Below are 20525 nucleotides of genomic sequence, written 5' to 3'. Positions count from 1 at the left end.
TTCAATTGAGGCAAGGATCGCTTGTCATGGGAGTTTATCATTTCTCGGTGTTTAGGAAGCAATTCCGAAAAACACAGAGGATCGTTGCAATACACATCGAAACGTATGTCAAAGAGGGAAAACACAACCCGCCCAAATGTATCCCAAGCGCCGTTCCTCTCCCGGTATTCCACGATAGGTATGATGAAGCAATTCCCTATTATGTGAAGCCGGGAAAGCCGATTGGGAAAGCCGCGCAAAGAAAAGAAAAGAAAAGAAAGAAAAGCAAATACCACAGACCCATAAGTCCAACCGGTAGGTCGATGGGGCAAAAAAACAGACCCTCGCATCGAAGCAGCACTGCCCGCAGTGGTTCTGATTCGTTTCTGCTCGGACAAATCACCTCTTACCAGATCGGCACTGCAGCCCAAGAAAGGCAAATCTCCTCCGCAGCCAATACCATCAGCTTTCATCGAGCCCTCTTAACGAGAACGAATCAACCGCGAACCAAAGTCCACCCCCGGTAACCAACCTAAGAAGAAGGCGACTCCTTCCGCAGCTCCTGCCTCTCCTGTCCGATCTCCCTAACACGGTCCTTGGACTGCGTGCGCACGCGAATAAGCTCCGCCTCCTGCTCCTGGATCTTCTTCTCGCGCTCTTCCTCTTCAGGGGTGGGGATGTAAGCGTTTGCCGCGCCACCTATGGAAAGAAATAGCACATCCGTTAGCGGAGCTGTACCTGTCACGACCTTGCAAAAATGCATTCGCTCCATATACTGTCATCTGCAGAACATACCTCGGCCTGTGTGGTGGGGGATCTGCTGAGCGCGCAGGGGCGGTGACTCAACGTCTTGGCTCTCGCGCGCAATCTCTGGTCGCTCCGGATCGTTGTGTACCATGTTTCCCGAGCCGCCGCGACCTGTCGTGTAGACTTCTTGCTTGATTGTTGGTGTGATGAAGTCTTTGGGTTCGGGCGCTTTTTGTTCCCGGGTTATGTTGCCTAGGGCATGGGCGTAGTGTGGTTAGTGGACTTGTGTGGCGAGAGATGAAGGGTGGTGTCACTTACCTGCGCCTCCGCGGCCGTAAGAAATGTTCCTTGACATGGTGTAGACGGAATAAGAGGATAAAATTGGTGAGTTGGGGAATTGGGGAAGTTCGAATGCGGCAAGTCGAGACGGGGAAAAGGAAGCTGTGGTGGGGAGAAATTCGCAATTAGCCAAATGACGACAGACTTTTTTTTTTTCGCGTACCTAATAGGGTATGTTGTTAGTTATCTCTATCCAATATCCGATGTCTATGTATTTTATACTCCAAAGTTCTATATTCTATATGCTCTATCTATAAGCTCATATATATATCTGCACTTATTTCCGCGCTAAGCCAATGAGGTCAGAGTCTGTTCGGTCTTTAACGCCTTTCAGCCTAGGGCTGTTAAATTGAATTTCAAAATCTTGAATTGAAATTATATTTTTAATTTTCATGAAATTTAAAATATAATTTCAATTGTTTCACGCTAAGGCGCTAGTAATATATTGGTAATGTTTTGTAATATAGGCAGAAAAAAAAGGCAGAAAAACTGGCAGTAAATTTTTAGTTACACAAGTCATAAGGACGCTTTACACTCATTACAACATACCTACCCCCATCAGTAGACTCAGAGTCAGAAAGCTCATTTCCTAGACTAAGGCTTTCAGTCTGAGGCTTAAGAGAAGTCATATCCCGGAAGAAGCGATTTCTGATAATCTACTCCTTATCAAACTGGTCTATCTAATCCTATACCTTTTCTGGGTCAGGCTACTAGATAGGCCCTTTACTTACAAGTCGATAGTTTATCCGGAGATAGACTAGCTTATTAACCTTCTTAGGTGAAAGCGAATTGCGTACCTTCGAGTAAATAAAGTTTATAGCGGAAAATGCCTACTCCGAGGTAACTAAATTAGCTGTAGTATTATAGATACGTAAGGTAAGATTAGTAAGCTAAGGAGCGAATACTTTCGCCTTATACCAGAAGTCCTCTAGGTCCTGGTTAGACTAGATACCACCGTTATTAGTATAGAAAAAACGCTATTACTAGTTCTAAAATTGCTAGAACTGCTTTTTAGTAGGCTCTCCCCTATACTTTAAGATAAGTATATTTATTAGCTCTTAAAGTACTGGGGGAAAGGATAGATCCTAGATAGCTGTCGATAGCCGAAGATAAAATGTAAGTCAGTAGATTGGCTTAATTTATTGGTTAAATCGATATTTAAATCTATTTAGGCTTTTATCCTCTAGGTATTCCTATATAATTAGTCGAAATTTCGATATTAATATATAGGTCTTAAGGTATTCCTAGATTAAAATCTATTAAGAAATAACCTATCTTTATTAGAATAAAGGCTAATAAAGGTTTTATATATACTTCATATATATTATATATAGACTTTATATATATTATATATAGACTTTGTATATAATAGACTTACCTTTATAAGATCGGATACCTAGCTTTCGGATATAAGCTGTGCCTTATAGATTAGCTCTAGGAGTTGGATTAACTTATTGAGATCCGCCTAAAAGGTAGGTTCTAATAGGGTAGAGGTAATTAAGGCTTTTTTCCCTCTACCCCTATCGTCCTTTTTAATATTAAGGGCCTAGCGCTTGAGGGCCTACTGGTATTTAAGAACTAAGCGGAGTATCTTAAATTATGAGCCCTATTGTATTATTATAGACACTAGGAGCGCGGACGTCTTATAGTAGATTTCGACCTAGTATTTCCGAAGTCGATTTAGTTATAGAGGTACTAAGTTAAAGAATAATATAATCTCTGATACTATCTTAAATGTACTTTTAATCCTACTTCTTAGGAGGATATCCTTTAGAAGGAGCTAGAAGCTGTATAAGTTATATAGGATATAAAATATATGACTTATCTTAGGTTATATTCCGAGTAGTTGGTAGTAGATATTTATTACCTTGTATATATCTATAGCTAGAGAGTTAATATAGAACCAATTAGGTAACCTATTACCTTCTTAGATTAGGTATTCCTATACCTTCTTAAAGACTAGGCTAGTAACTTCCTCCCCTATTATACTTATATCCTTAATCTCGACTCTATAGTAATAGATACTATAGGACCGAGAACTGAATAAGATATTAAAGATTCGGTATCTACTTTTATTAGTCGACTTATTATAGGTAAGATTGAGGTACTGTATTATCTTCAATCTTATATTAACCTTATTCTAAAGGCTAATAAACTGTTTATTAAGGAGTTTAGTACCGATAGCTTAGCGAGTAGGTAGCTTATAAGTACTATCTATAAGTAAATAGAATTCCTAGAAGCCCGGGTTATCTATAAGTAAGAATAGCTAGCTAGACTAGTAAAGCTATCTAACTAGAGCGTTATCCCTTTATTTCCTAAGGCTATAGCTGCCCTAACCTTAAAAGCTAATAGGTCCTTAAGCTATTTTACCTTTCTTTATTTCTTTAATAAAGATTATACAGATCTTAGTAGGGATTTACTTATACTTTCCCCTTAGATAGTCAATAATTTATATAGTATTTCTAGAATAGGATACAGAGTAGAAGTTATATTTAACCTAGATCTATAATAGAATTAGGGGTAGAGTTAGCTACCTAACTATAGGACCTAGGCTATAAGGAAAAAATAAAAAATACTAACCACTCTATCCTCTAAGTATTCTATAAAGTATCTTCGCGCTAAGATACCTAAAGTACTTTATCCTAAACCTAGAGATTAACCTATTAGAAAAGTTATTAATATTATTCTAACTCTCCTTTATAAAAATATCCTAGTACAGTCGCTTATAACTAATAGTCTAAAAACGGTTAGATAGTAATAAAGGGAGATTCTTATTATAGGAGTATCTTTATAATATTAGTATTATATATATAAGAAAGAACTAAAGAACTAAAGAATTCTATATAGACCTCTTCTTTATTAGGAAGGTAATAGAAAGTGATATTCCTAAATACCCTTAGAAAGGCGGAAGGAATACTTCTTTATTAATAGAATAGTTATAAACCCTCTCCTTTCTACTCTAGAATCTCTATCCTCTAAGTCCTCTAAAATTTTCTTAGTCTTTAAGTTTAAGTATATCTTATCTTTATAAAAATAGTAGCCCTCCTAGTCTTCTGGTCTACCGATAGCTATTCCTATCGCGCGTTTATTTCAAATAAAGTCCGGAATGCTGTAAACCCTTATCTAGTATAGGGATATACCTATAGTAAGTCAAAAACCTTATATCTTCCTAATATATACTGAATATATATAGGCCTAGTATAAGACCCTAACCTAGGTTAGAAGCTAGCCGTCTACTAACTCCGCCTAGGCGTAGGATAACGTCTGCCTAAAGTCTTATCTAGAGAGCTTAGGCTTACCCTTACTTCTAGTAATAGACTGCCGAACCCAATACTTAAATAGAATAAAGTTAACTAGGGTATCTGCCCAGTTATTACTAGTAATAGCGATATAATATATAGTATAGTATACAATAACCTATCCGCTATATATCGGCATTTCCGGACCTTCTATACTAGGTACTTCGAGCTACTAACAATAGGCCGAAGGGAATATAGTAGAATCGTTATAGGTAAGAATGCAATTATACGCCTAGTGATTTCGAGGCAATAGTATCGACTGCGTTTCGCGCTTAAGCCTAGCTATAGAGGTAACTATACCTCAGTAGATTGGTTCTATGACCGACTTAAAGGTATCGCTAGCTGTAATACCCGCTTTAGGTAATAATAGGGAAGGAAATTCTACTGTGTATACCGCCCTATAGATTATTCAGAGGCTAGTCCTTGCGCATAGCGATACAGTCCCTTTATAAACCCGCTAAACCATTAAGATAGTAAGAGTGACGACTAGAGTAATGATAATAATAATAGTCCCTATAGTCCTACCGGTAGTACCGATAGTAGTAAGGGAAGTGGTACTGGCGGTAGTAGGGCTAGCGATAGTAGTGTTAGCGATAGTAGTACTAGCGATAGTGGTACTGGCGATAGTAGTGCTTAGAGCGACTCTTTGACTATAAGTCTTCTATAGATATAGGGTAGGATAATTAGATGTCGTCGGTATATAGTTCGGCCTTATATAAGAGTGCCTGAAGTAGGACAGGGTGGCCGGATGTAGGGGCTATGGGGAGCATTTTCTTACCTAGATTACCAGAGATATATTTTTGACCTATGCATTACACTCTACGTGGTCTAGCGGACTAGCGCTATATAAGCGTAGGCGGTCTAAGAAGAATACTAGGCGGTGTAGGTAAGAGCCTGTATTCGGCCTAATTAGGCTTAGAGTAGGCTATGATAATCTTATTGGCTCTCTGAAAAATTAAGGTATCTAATTGGTGGACTACTAAGAGTGGGTCCATGCCTGAGGCATAGACTGATTTTGAAATGAAATAATATTTTAGCGTTGAAATTGAAATTGAAACGATATTTTTAAATTTCAAGTGATTTTAACAGCCCTATTTCAGCCTCTTACTATGTCGATCCGGGGAGAACTCTAATCGAATAGGAAAATAGACTTATATTGACTCGGTGGAATAAAGCTGGCCATGATTGGAATTCTGATATGCTCGCCACAACCTGACCAGTGGACGACCAGCCTTCACACCATTCCGTGAATATAACAGTAGAAGCCAAGCTGGCAGACGGCCCATTCTGACACATGCCCTGGCCATTAAAAGACTATAGCCTGGTAAAAGCAGTCCATGTATTGTTTACAGTTCAACACTTCCGGTCTTTTCCAGGTTCAGGGACAAAAATGGTCTCATTCTCTTATTTGTTCACCATTTCTGCCTCATGAACTAGGCCTGTGTTAACCGGTGTATATAAACCAAGCTAAGCCTTCTAGGTGGATTGTGAAACTCCGACCTGTCCACTCCTCTTTGTAACCATCAAATATAGATAGCATCTCTTTGCCAGTCCCCGGGTCAAAAGTACACTTATATATCGCACTGCCTATATTACCTTATACACCCGACATCTTCAAAGAATATGCATATAGCCTACTGACCTGCCTCTCGGGCGCCTCGTCAATATCGTCTGGCTACCTATTCACTACACCTCACTAGTGACTTGACATGATGCTGCATCCAACTTGAACCAGGGACAAGTGACATTGCGATAGTGTTTCTTCGATGTGGTGCTTTGAGGCTCAAAAAGCTCGAATCTCAATCAGAGTGCGATACCCTACATCAGCTATTATCTCCTCTTTGAGTGGGAGGCCAATTTGCTCTGCCGTGATTCGACAATTTTGGTCTCATCAAACCAATAACTGCCATGATTCTGCGTTCTGTCAAACAGGATATTTAGCCTCGAAGAATACTTGACATACCGGGCCTCAAATGGCTATAAATAGCTCATTGTGTTTTGAAGAATCAATCTTTCTCTTCGTCCTCAATTTCTCTCCTGTAATCTTGGCCCATTATAATCTCCATCTACTGCAAGTAGTTTAACAGATGATAGATCAGATCGTGATGATGTCGGTCGCCCTTAGGCGGGCCCATTACGCTTACATAACCCGGCTCCACCTCCAGGGCCAGGGCTCCAATTCTCACTTCACCTCTGCAAGGAATCTGCAATTAGATCAATTCCAATTCCTCCCCAAAATGAACGCCAATCCTATCAGCATGTCCATCCGCACAGCCATGTTCTTTGGCCGACTAAACCCCGCTGCGCCCTCGCTCGCCAGCGCCCTCCGTCCCCTTCCCCAGACAACTGCCCGGATGGCCAAACAGCCCACACGTCTTAGCTCCACGACAACTCGCCCGGCCGCCGCAACATTGAACCTAGACTTCCGGCCACAAGCCAAGGCTGCGTTGCCATCAACCATTGCTGTGCGCGCAAATTCGACCTCAACACCTGCCAACGACGAAGTCAAGCTCGACTGGGACACCTTCTTCAAGCTCCGCGCTTCCCGCCGCCGATACTCTCTCGTCTCCTCAGTTGCCAGCTCTGCTATCAGCACCACTGTCGGTGTGCAGATTCTGTCTGGCCAGGACCTTGAACATCTCGGCGCCACAGTTATGGGCCTCGACCCATTTGTTGTCCTGGGATTGGCGACCGCTGCATGCGGTGCTGTCGGTTGGCTTCTGGGACCGGCTCTCGGAAATGGGATTTGGGGACTTGTGTACAGGAAGTACAAGCCCTCTGTCAACACGGTGAGTCATTGCAAAGCAAACGAGTGGCGACTTATGTCTGGTCTGTGCTAATGTGTTTTGTTTTCGTTGCGCAGAAAGAGAAAGAGTTCTTTGATCGTATTCGCCGGTTCCGTGTTGATCCATCAACCAACTCCATCGCCAACCCTGTTCCCGATTACTACGGCGAGAAGATTGGTAGCGTGGCGGGCTACCGAAACTGGCTGAAAGATCAGAGGGCATACAACCGCAAGCGCCGCAACTTCATTGCGTAGACTCTTTCTTTCTCTCTTTTCGCTCTTGTGATATTGCAGCATTTCTTTTTTGTTCGTGTCAATATATGGTGGAACCTCTTGGAGCTTCTGTTCAAAACCACATCTGGTGACTTTTTTTTTTGTCCGGGCTGGTGTTTATTTTGTTACAATATCATTAGCGGTCTTGGTAGCTGGGGAATTGCAATGTATTAGGAACGACCTTTGATAACACGGTCAATTTATAGCTATTTTTCGTGACATTTGTTGAGACTTCCATCCTTCGAAGGTCTTGTGTGAATTAAACGAACCCTGAAAGCGCTATCCTCAGTCATTATTTACCTTTCCAATGACAGCTTTGGATTTAAAGCTTCGAAGGCCTTTGGGCTTTAGGCCTACGGCCAGTATCAACCTCTGTCCACCACGGCACACTCGGCGGCGGGTTATCATCAAGGTTAGCCTTGAAGTTCGGCTTTCGCTTCCCAAAGAACGCCGCAACACCCTCCTTCTGGTCTCTGTCTGATATTAAGTATCCGCAACCAGCTTGTTCATATATATCTCACTTACTCCGATCCAAACATATGGTTGATGACTCGCGACTCGACGAGATGAGCAGCCTCCGCCGAACCAGAGTCGCGCCACATAAGCGCCCGATTGAGATACGACGAAGCTGGGCTCACATTCTCAGCAATATCAGTGGCTAGCTCGAGAGCGCGCGGCAGGACCTGCGATGGCTCGGGGAGGATCTCATTGAAGAGGTCGCCAAAGTGCTTGGATGTAGGGGGGAAGACTGCCCCCGTGCTGACGAGGTAGCTGGCATTGGAGTAACCGACTAGACGGGGGAGGAAGTACGAAGAGCATGACTCTAGAGTTATACCTCGGCGGGCGAAGACGAAGCCGTATTTTCCTTTTTCATAGCCAATCCTAGAAGGGATGTATGTTAAATAAAAGGGGTCTGGAATCGTTTTCGGGATGTGGTTGATCTACCGGATGATTGCTGGAAGGGTCATGGTCATCCCGACTCCGACGGCTGAGCCTTGCATTGCTGCAATTGTGGGCTTGCGGCATCTATGGATTGCCAGTGAGACTCTTCCACCGCTGTGTCGGGGGGTTTTTTTAGCAAGAGTATAGAGCATGCGGCGGGCTGTCTGGTGGATGTCCTCTTACCCATCACGATGGTCTACCGTCCTGCCTTTACCACCACCGAAACCAATATCAAGGTCTGCACCAGCGCAAAATGTCTTTCCCGCGCCTGTCAGGATGACAACTTTCACGCGCTCGTCGACATCGAACATGGGGAAGAGCCTCTCGAAGTCCAAGACCATTTGCGGGGTGAACGCATTATGTTTAGCAGGACGATTCAGAGTAACGATGACAACTGGGGTCACTGCCGGCGTGCCTGGGGGGTAGTGAGAGACAACAACATGGCCGGTTGTTTCAACCTTTTCGTAAGAAGATGGAAGCTCAATGGGGCTGGGATCGGAGATCATGATGGCTATTGGGAAGTATACCGTTCTTGCTCAAGAGATATAGTGATCTTAAGTGCGCACTCTTATACACCATCTCCGGCTATATTCTTCAACAGAGCCTACATTGTAAGCCGCGGCTGAACTGGCTTGGTGTGGAGAAGCTGGGGGATCACCATCACCCCGCTGCGGAGTCGTAGATTTCGATCTTGGCATATATCGGACAATACTGTAGTCTATTTGATATCCTAGGGATATAAGTTAAGTTAGAACTAATTGCTCTGTGCAATTTCGACTTCTGGCTTGTGTAATGCAAGAAGCTAGTCAGTTGTAGAATGAACATTATGATTCATTTCCGGCACAAGAAGAGGATAGTAACGTTTATATATAGTGGAAGGCCGGAAGGTGTAGGATAATCCGCCAAACGGCAAACGATGAAGTGCATCGCACGGTAGGTATCTCGCTCTTTTAGAAGGCGAGGGGTATTATTAATCTATCACATCTTCATACTAAATAATGCTTCATCCCAGCTCAGGTCATTGCCAGACATGAGCACATGGCGTCTGCGAATCAACGTAGTCCACCCACTTGTTCAAACCGAAAGCGACTCTAACCTAGGAACTGACCGCTAGCTAGGGCCACCCAAGGCAGGTCTTCATCCCAGCAGTGTTGCATCAATTGACGTGCATTTTGAATCTAGTGAATACAGTGTCAGCAAACTCTTTCAACGAATTTCAGACTAGTATAGAAGCGTACCTGTTTCATGCCCGAACTCTCCAATACAAAGAACCGGTCCAAAAGCTGAGACCTTTGAACTGGATCTCTAGATTCGCAACCAGCCGTGAAGAGCGGGAACAAGGAGCAGACTTCAGTAGCTGCACCAGGGCGCATACGTCCAAGGGCATCAATCAGCTTGCGCAAAACCTCCTTCACGGGAAACGAGTCACGCGGAGACCCAAGGACACGACGATGGAGATGCAGGAGACCTGCAAACCGGAAAGCTTCCTCGATGGCTATCATATCCGAGGACTCAACACCATGATGATGTTCCGGGCTAGTATGAGCACGTTCGCTAATCCCATCGACAACACCAAGTACAGATTGCGCTTCCAGGACCATTTCCGCAGATGCATGCCAGTCATGCCGGAAATTACCCATTTCGTCGAAGAGTTGATTGTCACATTCCTGCACCAGCTGTGCAAGACGGATCAGAAATACTCCAGTGCGGGGGGTGAACCCAGTGAAGCAATCAACACCGAATTCGTCATGACCGTCAGGCGCGGAGCAGGCCGTTAAGATGGAGTGGTATATCATTAGTGGAGGACCAGCTTGGCGACATGACAAAGATCCCATCGTGTCGAGATAGCCTAGCCAGCGGGCGAAGAACGCTCCAATCCTGTTCCCGGGATGCGCCATTCCCTCGCTTCGTGCAAGGAACAAATCGCGAGCAAGCTTGAGGTGACTCTTCCAGGTGATCGGCACCTCGAATGTCCTTGGAGAAACGATCTTCAATGACAACAGCATAATGGCCGTGGCCAAGTGGCTGTCAGTGATGTCTTCCTTGGATGACTCCAATGCCATACGCAATGTTGGGAAGACCTTGCTAACCCAATGAGCGATTCGATTGGCGGGCTCGGGATGACCGAGGTAGCGAGCACGATGACTAGCGGAGTATGCAAGCAGCAAATTGAGGAGATTGGAATCACCGATTGCCACTGTTCGGTTAGCTTTCTGAAGGATAACAGAACATAGAGTGGTATAACTCACTTGATGGCAAAACCGAAATAAACGGATTATTATCGCAGTTGTGTGGGACAAGCATTCGAGCAGTGTGATTCAAGAAATGATGGAAGTACATCAGATTGATGGGGTTCTCCAGCAGCGACGACGGAAGCGGAGATAAGTACCTCGGGACATTGATGGGTACTGGCGAAGCATAGTAACCACTACAAAACTGGACCTGTGGTACGGGGTCAGGTTGAGAGGCTTTGGACTCCTCGTTGCGCCACCGAGAACTGATCAGGTCTAACGCATAATTGATATCTATGGCGGCATGGTCGTTGTTGAAGGTCAGATCCTGATCAGGGCGCCCAGAATCCAATCCATAATTGTCGGTTACACTATTCAGATATGTTTGCCATTTGCTCCGGGCGATTGAAGACTCGTGGGATGTTTGATCGGCTTCATGATTGCTCTCCGCCGATGCCTGATGATCCGGAGTCAACCCATTGTGATAGTCATGTACAGAGCCCATGTTGCTGGTTGTCTCGTGGAGCCTCGGAGACGAGATTGCATCACTTTCAGCAATCGACACTCTGCGTGGATCGAAAAGCATAAGACCGGTAGTATCCTGCGGGCTGTTTGAGGATCTGTTTTGCCCTGTCCTAGACCGAGCGCCAAGATGCATGCCCCGGTCATCATATGACCCTTGAGAAAGATGCTCTTCATCACGAGAGTGCGAGATAGATGGACCCGAGCAGTGGTTGGAAACATCTACAGGGTGGCGCATGTATGAGACTGGCTGCGACACGGGGTTTGTATGGAATGCAAAGGCAGACAGTGATCTGAGGCCGGATGTCTGATCTATCGAACCCAGATATGATGGGCTATCAAAACTATGCTGTCCAAATTGATATTGCAACAAAGGCGCCGAGGTAGCCGATGCGGTCAATGGAGGAGATTGTTCCGCCCAAGTTGAGGAGAATCGAGACTCTAATTGGCCCGGCGATAGCACTCCTTCAGAGTCCGAGCCGAGCCTGGGGGATTCGAAAAGTCCCATTTGTGATGATGTACTTGGAGATATTGCTCTTGGCGAAGTCAACTCCCCGGGATGAGTGTTGATAAATCCATCTGCAGGGTTGTTGCTTGCTGGAGTGGGGAACGAAACTGGGCTCAGATCGTTGATAGCGAATGAGTCCGAAAATCCAATTACAGCTCCTCCATACCCACTAGATTGTGAATTCGGCGAGTCAATTGACATGCGTTTCGTCCTTCCTCCCCAGTTCAGACGGACACTATAATCGCAAGGGTCGCCTTGTCGCTGGCAATTAAGACATGCTGGTTTCTCTTCACCACTACATAATTGTTAGCTACACGAGCATCATACAAGGGTTGTGCTTCTTACCATTTTACCTTGCGTGCTTTGCATGGCCTAATGAGACTGTTAGCCTTGGTAAAGCTTATTGACATCTTAGTAACGTACCAACATCCTTTACGACTTCGGCGCTTTGGTTCTGGTGCACCAGGTCTTCTAGGACGAGGCATTGCACGTCGAGGGTGTCTGGTCGAGTACCGATGCCTGTAAAGAGGACACGGCGATAATTCAAGATAACGGCTCGAAATAGCCAAAGGTCACTATATACTTTCCCGCGGCCATACAGATTCAGTCTTTTCAAGTCTGTATCAGTCCAATCGAGACTCCTTACGCCGAAAGCACGTCAGAATTGGCACGCTTTCTGCGTTTCGATCCTCGTTGACCCCAAGTAGCGACGAAGCGATAATCGACCAGACACCCACACCTAGTATACAAGCACATCGAGGTATGGGAGAGACGTGCCAGAAACAGTTCCAGTCCCACTGCCCTTCAGCAATGGGAAGGCAAGAGAAGCCGGTAGTAACCAGTGGAGTGCCGGTCTTGGCGACCTTGGGGGATGAAACAAGATATCAAACAGAAGATGGATCTGTTCAATATGATCGATTGACCCACTAGGTAGTCGACTGACCTCACTGGGCAGGCCAAGAGCACAGATTCGCAATAAAAGTCACAATTTGATGTAAAGAAGAAAGGCAAAGGTTATCTTTGGAGCGCGGACTAAAAGTGTGGGGAAGCACATGGCCAGCCGAGCCCTGGGAGATAAGGAACGATGAATCAGCCGGGTTATGTTATAATCCGATACAGACGCCGATTGATCCCGCGTGTCACGTGAACTCGTATCTTGAACCAACGTCATAGCATCCGGTTCCTTGGATGCACATTGGTTCCTTGAGCTGCGCGCTGATAGCATTTTCGGGGGACATTGAACTAGGACTTGAGAGCGCTTGTATCCCTAATTTCTTTTCCAAAATGGCCAAATCTATGATCGATAGGCACCCGCTCCAATGGATGTCGAGTCCTTCACGGGGCTTGTCGGCATTGGTTCATGTAAGTACCATGGTCCTTTCACTTATCATCGCGGTTCAGCGCTAAGGGCTTGCCTTCTAGTTGGCCGGACTTTCGAGTTTTTTGTGGTCATTCAAATAGTATGGGTCGTCTGCTACGTTGTCCTTTAGAGTTCTTGCTGACATTCTTGAAGCATGCACGAAAACCCTAACCCAGCGTAAGCTCCCGTCTAGCTTCGATATTGGAAAGCACGCTGAACTTTATATTTGACAGTAATCAAGCATATGGTTGGCATTTTCAATATCTGACCGTGATTGGTCTATCGTTGTCAACACTCACTTTTGCGGTTGCACTACTAGCGGATATTACCTTGTCCCGGCGACTGTTCCTGGTCAAAAACATCCTATCGACATGTAGTGCCCCCCTTGAGGTTGTGATCAGCGTTTTGTACTGGGGTCTTCGTTTAGTAAGTAATTCGATGCTAATTCGACAATGTTCTAATCAAAATAAGATCGATGAACGTTTGGTGATTCCCGAAGATATTGTTATACCCGTCCATGCCGGTACGTCTGTAAAAAGTGCATTTGAGATACCCCTAATAACATGGTTCTAGACATCAGCTTCCACGCAACACCGTCGGTGGTGATGTTGATTGACCTGCTGCTCCTATCCCCACCCTGGACAATCACTGCACTCCCTGCACTCGCATTGTCTGGCACTATCGCCTTCGGCTACTGGTTCTGGATTGAGCAATGCTTCTCCCAGAACGGATGGTTCGTGTATGACCCAGCACCTCCGACGTCAATCGCTAATCAGTCTAGGTACCCATATCCCATCTTCGAAGCACTGCCCACATCAGGTCGTGTTGGCCTATTTACTCTCAGTGCCGCTGTCATGACACTGAGCACCATTACCCTCAAGTGGCTCCATGGACGCGTCAATGGATTTGGTAACCCCATGAAGCCAGAATCCCGTCCAGGCGATATTAAGCGAGATGACGGTTTGTAAACGCATAGATTGGGGACGTATTGCAACAATACTATCACTTGCTCCGAATCGACTGCCTCATATCCGCCTCATGGAAGGCGGGTTTAACCCTGGAGTGGCTACATCAAGGCAAAATGGGCGCATTGCATTGATCATGAGCGTCTCGGTTATCGCGTTTTTTACAAGTACATACATCCATGAGTTTGGGGTCTCCATTGGTCTTACCGGCAAGGTAATTTTCTTGCGAGCCCGACTCGACCTTATGTAAATTTTCCTGGGAGTCTACATTTAGACCTCACAATAACTCAAATTAAAATGATACTACCAAAATCCAAGTTAAACTCCGGAGACAAGTCATAACGAGCGTTCTAAAATAGCTTCATACGACAAATATGTTGCCAAAAGTTCGACAGCGTAGGTTCGACCACCCGAATTCGCTCCAACAATGTCTTTTAAGTTAGCGCTTGTTCCATGAGCCGCCTATTGCAGCTCATGGTATATCAAATTGGGCCGATGTTGTACTACTGCGCTGCGGACGCAACTTTGTGTGCGACGATCACCCCCCGCAACGTCAGTGAAGCCGTGCGCACATTGAATGCGGGGCTTAGCGTGGCTGTCAGTGAAAAATCAGACCTCTTAGAATTCGCTTTCTATATTATCATATAGCTGCATGATCATTGGCACAAATTCTTCGGGGCTACGGAGGAGGAACCTGCCGCAAGGTCAATGCCGAGACAATCCTTCCACTATCCCGAGTTCACTACGTCCAATGAAAACATGGTCAAAAGGTGGTCATCTGTGGTGGATCCGAGAGGCTACACGGTCAATGGCTCGATAGTCGAGGGAACTTTTGGCGATCAACATTTCATACGACTACGTCGGCCGACACCACCTATTTCTCTCGGCCGAGTGCACATCGTAGGCAGGTTTCCAAGCAAAACTCCGCGTCGGCCTAAATAAACGGGCCGTTATAGACTTGGCAGGACTCCGTACATGTGTCCAACATTGATGAGATCGAGACGGCCCCGGGGCAAAGCTTCGCTTAGTGGAGCCCGGGGTATGCGGGGGATGCCCTAATTTTCCCCGGATGCCCAGACTTGGCCTATTTATCCAATGTATCAAAAATGTACTAAAATGGGGGATTCAAGACTCAACATCAAGCTGAATCAGATATTGTACAATGGCGTACAAACATACTTGTCCTTTTCTTCCCGTTTGAAGTCGCCTCCACGGATGATCTCACTTTCTACATGCCGATCACGCCTGAACGGGCCCCAACATCCAGATTCAAGCTAATGCAGCAACCCCTGTACGCGGTTAGGACGCGGGCTAGGATGTAGGGATCATACCATTTTCAGCTGGACCCTGGCAAATCTCGACCATCTGCCGAGCATAAGCGTTGGCATGTCTGCCCCTCTTTACATAGCGCTTGGTGGCTGTCTTTTTCTGCTTTGACCTGTTCCCTGTTCTTCTTAAATAGCTCGCCGGTCGGCGTAGAGCAATCGCACATTCCTGACCATCCCCCGGCCTCTGCTCGATCTTGCATCATGGTCGTTGAATCCTCCGACAAACAAACCGAATCCTGGTCCGAGGACCCTGAGAATATTTCCGATTCTAAGGATGCGCTTGCTGCAGCTGGATTTGAGGATCCCGACGCAGGATTGAGCGACGAAGAAAGAGCGGCGATTGTATGTTATCAATTTCTGTTCAGCATCGTGTAAAGTCACGATAACTAACCAGATCACGAACCGTATAGGATCGTAGACTACTATGGCAACTCGATATCCGCCTCGTGCCATGGCTCAGTCTACTGTATCTCGTCTCGTTCCTTGACCGGTAAGCAAAAGAGCAATATCTTATTCGCGCACTGGCTTCCGAGGAAATATCACAAACTAATCTCACCGCGCTCAAGGACAAATATCGGCAACGCAAAGCTCGTCGGTCTAAAAACAGATCTAAATATGACGAATGCCCAATACAATGCAGCACTGACTATATTTTTCGTCTCGTACTCGGTCTTCGAGCCCGCGACCAACGTCCTGTTAAAGCGGATGCGGCCGAGCGTATTTATCCCACTCATTATGATGGCATGGGTAAGTGAAATCTTCCCTTCTTCCAACACATTACTCTTCTAACCAATTCCAGGGAATTTGCATGACCTTCATGGGCTTCGTAAAGAACTACCACGGGCTGATGGCAGTCCGCTGGTTCCTAGGCCTATCGGAAGCCGGTCTATTCCCAGGAGTGGGCTATTTCCTCTCATGCTGGTATAAGCGCTCAGAATTCGGCGTACGAATGGCGATTTTCTTCTCGGCGGCGGCGCTCGCAGGTTCATTTGGTGGTCTGCTAGCAGCAGCGATTGCGAAGATGGACGGCGTGGCCGGCAAGCCAGGCTGGTCGTGGATTTTCATCCTGGAAGGCCTTCTTACGTTCTTCATTGGTATTGCCTCATTTTGGTGTGTCTATGACTTCCCCGATCAGGCGCGGTTCTTGTCGGATCCCGATCGCAAGCGCGTGCTCAGGCGACTCGCTATGGATCAGCAGTCGAGTGCTGAGCATGAGGAGTTCAAGATGGAGTACTTCTGGTCGAGTCTGAAGGATTGGAAGACTTATACTGGGGCTGTGATTTATATGGGGGCTGATGGGTCGCTTTATGCGTTCTCGCTTTTCGTGCCTACTATTATCAATGAATTAGTGAGTTGTCACATCGCCACATTGGAGATTCTGAAGCTAACAAGATTTCCTAGGGTGAATATTAAGCTTGGCTCTTGCGCTCGGTATATCGGAGCTATTTACTGACTGGATGCTTCTATAGGCTACAGCGCGATTCGTGCACAGTTGCTGAGTGTACCGCCATATGCCGCCGCCGCCGTCTTGACAGTGGCAGTAGGCTTCATTGCAGACCGTACAAGACAGCGTGGCCTCTGCAATATCGCCGTCTCGTTCCTCGGTATGATTGGATTCGCTATGCTACTAGGCTGTAAGTCCGCCGGCGCTCGATATGCAGGAACTTTCCTCGGGGCCATGGGCATCTACCCAGCCATTGCGAACACGATTTCATGGACTAGTAACAACACCGAAGGTAATTTCAACCTGGATTCCGGTTTTTTCTTATATGAATGACCACAGCCAAAACTAACTCGAGCTGTCTAGGTGTATACAAACGAGGTGTCTCCCTAGGGTTTATCATCGGCTGGGGAAATCTCAACGGCATCGTATCATCGAACATCTACCGCGATAATGATAAGCCAAACTACTACCCCGGTCACGGAGTAGTACTCGCCTACCTGGTCCTGTTCCTCTTTGGCGGATCCGTGGTGCAGTACCTCCTGCTGCGGCGTGAGAACGGCAAGCGCAGACGTGGCGAACGCGACCACTGGATCGAGGGCTTGGACCAGAGCCAGATCGAGTTGTTGGGTGACAAAAGACCGGATTTCCTTTACACGCTGTGAGCAGGGGTGGAATGGGCGTGGAATGAAGAGCGGAGCTAGATCGAGATATAAGTGGGAATATATGAACATCCATAGACATATCATCACGATCGTGATTTCAGTAGACCTCGGGAAATTCCAGGTTCCAAGCAACCCGACCATCCGCGTAGCCTCATGAAAGAAGCATCACAATTGTAGGTTACTTTAAATCTTATCTCATGCCTCCTTCTCGTACCGATTAACAATATCCTGCCCCTTCTTCGGGCCGCGCACAACATGCCGACTAGCCCAGCTAAGCACCTCCCCGGTATCAGGCTCAATGCGAAACGCATATGCCGTGCGATACATATCGTTGATACAGAGATGGTTGCCCCTAGCATTAAGCACAGTAGTCTCCATCTCATTGCCGGGGGTTGACACAGCGGGCGGCACGGGCGGCGCGACGAATTCGCCGGGATCCTTCTGCGCAGACCCAGATTCCGACCCTAGCGGCGAACTCGAACCCGAATCAAAGTCGAAGTCGTGGAATAAGTAGTCTGCTTCTTCCGGGCCCGACGCGACTTTCACGAACCAGACGCTGACGTGTCCGCTGTCGCTGCCTAGGCGCCATATGTACTTCTTTGTCCAACGTAGTCCCGCTGGTAAGGGGCCTCCGACATTGCTAGGGATCTCGCCTTCTTCGCAATACAGCCAGTCGCGGTCGGCTGTGGTGGTGGGGGGTTGGGGGGTGAAGGTTGCGGTCCCGCGAAGCTCGCCGTTTAGATCCAGGGGGTTTTCGCTCCGGAGAGTTCGGGTTAGGGTCCAGCGGGTGTTGGTGAGGGAGGTTATTAGGGTTGAAAGGAGTTGCCGGGAGGGCATTGTTGGCATTGTCGGCATTGTCGGTATGATGGGAGGGTTGGAGAAGGGAGGGAATGCGGGGGAGGAATAATAGGTGGAGCTGTTATCCAATCATCTCCGAGATTTCCTCACGGACTAGCCCTGAGATTGCTATTGCTTGTTTTTCTAATTTGGCCTCTTTACGTAGATCGCCTAACTTGTCCATACATCACAAATAACCCGGGGGCTTACAGTATAACCACACATCAATAAGTCCGCTAGAGGTGGCTAGGACCTATTATATGTTCTCAATCGAAACCTGATACATATGTTGTAGTGTATTCTCTGACGCATGTGGTTCTATATGAGATTCTATGTCTGGATATAAATAATTCATTCTTCCTTGGTATCGCGAAAGAGCATCCCGGTAAACGCATCGGGAACCGAACTACCAACCACAGGAGTCTTTTCCACGAGCGCTCTAATCTCCGCTTCTTCTTCATCGGTAAGATTGACATCGAGAGCCCCCATATTATCCTCTAAATACTTGATTCTCTTAGTACCGGGAATGGGAAAAATATCGTCACCCTGCTTAAGTAGCCAAGCAAGCGCCAATTGAGACAAGCTGCATCCCTTTCTGTCGGCAACAATCTTGATCTGCCTCGCCAAGTCCGCATTGTGCTCTTTAGCACCATCCTGGAACTGCGGCATCATCTTCTCACGTATATCCGCCTCGGCACCAATTGCTTTACCCTGACTGAACCCGGAAGTGAGAATGCCTCGGCCCAGAGGCGTCGCGCACACGATTGCAATCCCGAGCTCGCGGCACGTGGCTAGTGCATGGGTTCCTTCAGGGCCTTCGATCAGACGCTCGAAAAGTGAGTAGCCGGGTTGGTAGGCGGTAATAGGGGCTATTTTAGCCGCCCGGCGAATAGTGCTGGAGGAAACTACCGATAGCCCGATGTGCTTGATCTTGCCTTCGCTGAAATGCTCAGTCAATACCTAGTTTTGATTGGGGGTATGGCTTGCCTTACGCCTGTAATTCCACGAGAGCGCGCATGGTCTCTTCAATAGGAGTAACTTTATCCACGTTGTGGACATAGTCTAAGGCCGCGTTAGCTATTATGGAGAAGTTATGATATATCGAATGCAGATTGCATAGTTCAACACGTACAAAGGTCCAAATATTCAATGCCTAGGTTCTCCAAGGTGGAGTAGCAAGCTTTCTTGGTATAGGCAGCAGATGTGTCGATTTCCAACGTATGGCTACCTTTGACATATCCAAATTTTGATGCAAGAAAGATCTGGTCGCGCTTCCCAGACCTTTTGAACCATTGAGCCAAAAGCTTCTCATTGTCACCATACATACTGTTGCTTTGTCAGAGACATTAAAACGATATGACTTTGAACGGAATACTCACTCGGCCGTGTCCCAAAAGGTTGCCCCAATTTCGACTGCACGATCAAGCAGGGCCAAACGCTGGTCATCTTCAAGCGAAGCCCCGTAGCTAGGAGACGTCATGACCATCATACCATATCCAATGGCTGGCACTAGGGGACCATTCTTGCCTAAAGGGCGGAGTTTGGTGAACTTCGGTGCCATTTTGAGGGTTTGTTTATGATAGGATGATTCAGCTAAAAGAGTCTGGGTTCATAACTATATTTGACAAGCCCTTTTATGATATACAATAGAACCTTGACGGCGACATATCTCCTAAATCCGTCGGAATTAACAAAGTATATAAGAGCATATTCCCGAGCGATTTCTCGACATCCAGAGCGAGCGAATCACAGAGCGACTTATCATCCGGACCCGCAACCCCTCAATCCCGGACGATCTTGGGCCTGTCGTGAAAAGTTCGCCGATCCGCGCAATAAACACACCATCAGCCTGTCTTCTTCTAAAAGCCCGCAGTGTTTAGGACATGGCTGCCGTGATTACAAGCGAGTCTGGATGCAGACTCAGATCATTGCATCTAACCGAATGATTAAATGTAGGAAGAAAAGTAAAAGTTAAGAAAAAAAGATAAAAAAGATTTAGCCTCCTGTATATAATAATACTGAAGAGGGGACCCTGCCGCGGGGGACAGGGGCACCGACATGCCTGCCTGCGAAACAGGTGTGAGAGCAGAGTCATCACTGGGAGTAGTAGGGTGCTAGAGAGGAGAATACCATGGGGTGACTGCTAAGAAGTGAAGGTGGAAGGGTGTCAGCTTTTGGTAGACCTCCCTGGGGTCGTACTTCTTGGCAATATTCTTCAGCTGAGCCTTGTTAGCAGCACCATATCCAGCGACAGCATCCTGGGACATGCTGGCGTAGTTCATATAGACATATTCATTGAAGACT

The 20525-nt window shown here is 46.5% G+C and overlaps 9 protein-coding genes across 9 annotated transcripts; 4 read left to right on the top strand and 5 right to left on the bottom strand.

The window, feature by feature from the left end:
* Positions 1 to 511: 511 nt before the first annotated feature.
* On the bottom strand, positions 512 to 1081 carry LCP9604111_4504 (DUF3602 domain-containing protein; the record flags this gene model as incomplete). The annotated part of the gene is made up of 3 exons (XM_039072211.1): positions 512 to 678; positions 775 to 978; positions 1045 to 1081. 3 exons carry the CDS (start codon positions 1079 to 1081, stop codon positions 512 to 514), a joined length of 408 nt encoding a protein of 135 aa, XP_038929546.1.
* Positions 1082 to 6601: 5520 nt separating this feature from the next.
* Positions 6602 to 7404, top strand: LCP9604111_4503 (presequence translocated-associated motor subunit PAM17; the record flags this gene model as incomplete). Its single annotated transcript, XM_039072210.1, has 2 exons — positions 6602 to 7153; positions 7228 to 7404. 2 exons carry the CDS (start codon positions 6602 to 6604, stop codon positions 7402 to 7404), a joined length of 729 nt encoding a protein of 242 aa, XP_038929545.1.
* A 340-nt stretch (positions 7405 to 7744) lies between these two features.
* Positions 7745 to 8870, bottom strand: LCP9604111_4502 (enoyl-CoA hydratase/isomerase family protein; the record flags this gene model as incomplete). The annotated part of the gene is made up of 4 exons (XM_039072209.1): positions 7745 to 7895; positions 7948 to 8304; positions 8368 to 8478; positions 8548 to 8870. The coding sequence occupies 4 exons, from the start codon at positions 8868 to 8870 to the stop codon at positions 7745 to 7747; spliced, it is 942 nt and encodes a 313-aa protein (XP_038929544.1).
* A 585-nt stretch (positions 8871 to 9455) lies between these two features.
* LCP9604111_4501 (Zn(II)2Cys6 transcription factor) lies at positions 9456 to 12110 on the bottom strand (the record flags this gene model as incomplete). The annotated part of the gene is made up of 5 exons (XM_039072208.1): positions 9456 to 9542; positions 9603 to 10561; positions 10614 to 11920; positions 11971 to 11997; positions 12049 to 12110. 5 exons carry the CDS (start codon positions 12108 to 12110, stop codon positions 9456 to 9458), a joined length of 2442 nt encoding a protein of 813 aa, XP_038929543.1.
* Positions 12111 to 12909: 799 nt separating this feature from the next.
* Positions 12910 to 13953, top strand: LCP9604111_4500 (androgen-induced gene 1 family protein; the record flags this gene model as incomplete). Its single annotated transcript, XM_039072207.1, has 7 exons — positions 12910 to 12987; positions 13048 to 13085; positions 13139 to 13162; positions 13219 to 13411; positions 13457 to 13508; positions 13559 to 13718; positions 13767 to 13953. 7 exons carry the CDS (start codon positions 12910 to 12912, stop codon positions 13951 to 13953), a joined length of 732 nt encoding a protein of 243 aa, XP_038929542.1.
* A 1526-nt stretch (positions 13954 to 15479) lies between these two features.
* On the top strand, positions 15480 to 16691 carry LCP9604111_4499 (uncharacterized protein; the record flags this gene model as incomplete). The annotated part of the gene is made up of 5 exons (XM_039072204.1): positions 15480 to 15620; positions 15689 to 15768; positions 15845 to 16025; positions 16078 to 16626; positions 16680 to 16691. The coding sequence occupies 5 exons, from the start codon at positions 15480 to 15482 to the stop codon at positions 16689 to 16691; spliced, it is 963 nt and encodes a 320-aa protein (XP_038929541.1).
* A 208-nt stretch (positions 16692 to 16899) lies between these two features.
* On the top strand, positions 16900 to 17384 carry LCP9604111_4498 (uncharacterized protein; the record flags this gene model as incomplete). Its single annotated transcript, XM_039072203.1, has 2 exons — positions 16900 to 17014; positions 17086 to 17384. 2 exons carry the CDS (start codon positions 16900 to 16902, stop codon positions 17382 to 17384), a joined length of 414 nt encoding a protein of 137 aa, XP_038929540.1.
* Positions 17385 to 17579: 195 nt separating this feature from the next.
* On the bottom strand, positions 17580 to 18239 carry LCP9604111_4497 (uncharacterized protein; the record flags this gene model as incomplete). Its single annotated transcript, XM_039072202.1, has 1 exon — positions 17580 to 18239. The coding sequence occupies one exon, from the start codon at positions 18237 to 18239 to the stop codon at positions 17580 to 17582; it is 660 nt and encodes a 219-aa protein (XP_038929539.1).
* A 333-nt stretch (positions 18240 to 18572) lies between these two features.
* On the bottom strand, positions 18573 to 19782 carry LCP9604111_4496 (putative aldo-keto reductase (AKR13); the record flags this gene model as incomplete). Its single annotated transcript, XM_039072201.1, has 4 exons — positions 18573 to 19161; positions 19214 to 19283; positions 19354 to 19547; positions 19601 to 19782. 4 exons carry the CDS (start codon positions 19780 to 19782, stop codon positions 18573 to 18575), a joined length of 1035 nt encoding a protein of 344 aa, XP_038929538.1.
* Between the last annotated feature and the right edge of the window lie 743 nt (positions 19783 to 20525).

This window comes from Penicillium roqueforti (assembly GCF_015533775.1).
Source record: "Penicillium roqueforti strain LCP96 04111 chromosome Unknown scaffold_09, whole genome shotgun sequence".
Taxonomy (NCBI): Eukaryota; Fungi; Ascomycota; class Eurotiomycetes; order Eurotiales; family Aspergillaceae; genus Penicillium; species Penicillium roqueforti.
The sequence above is the reverse complement of the archived record's forward strand: the minus strand, read 5'-3'. Positions and strand labels throughout refer to the sequence as shown.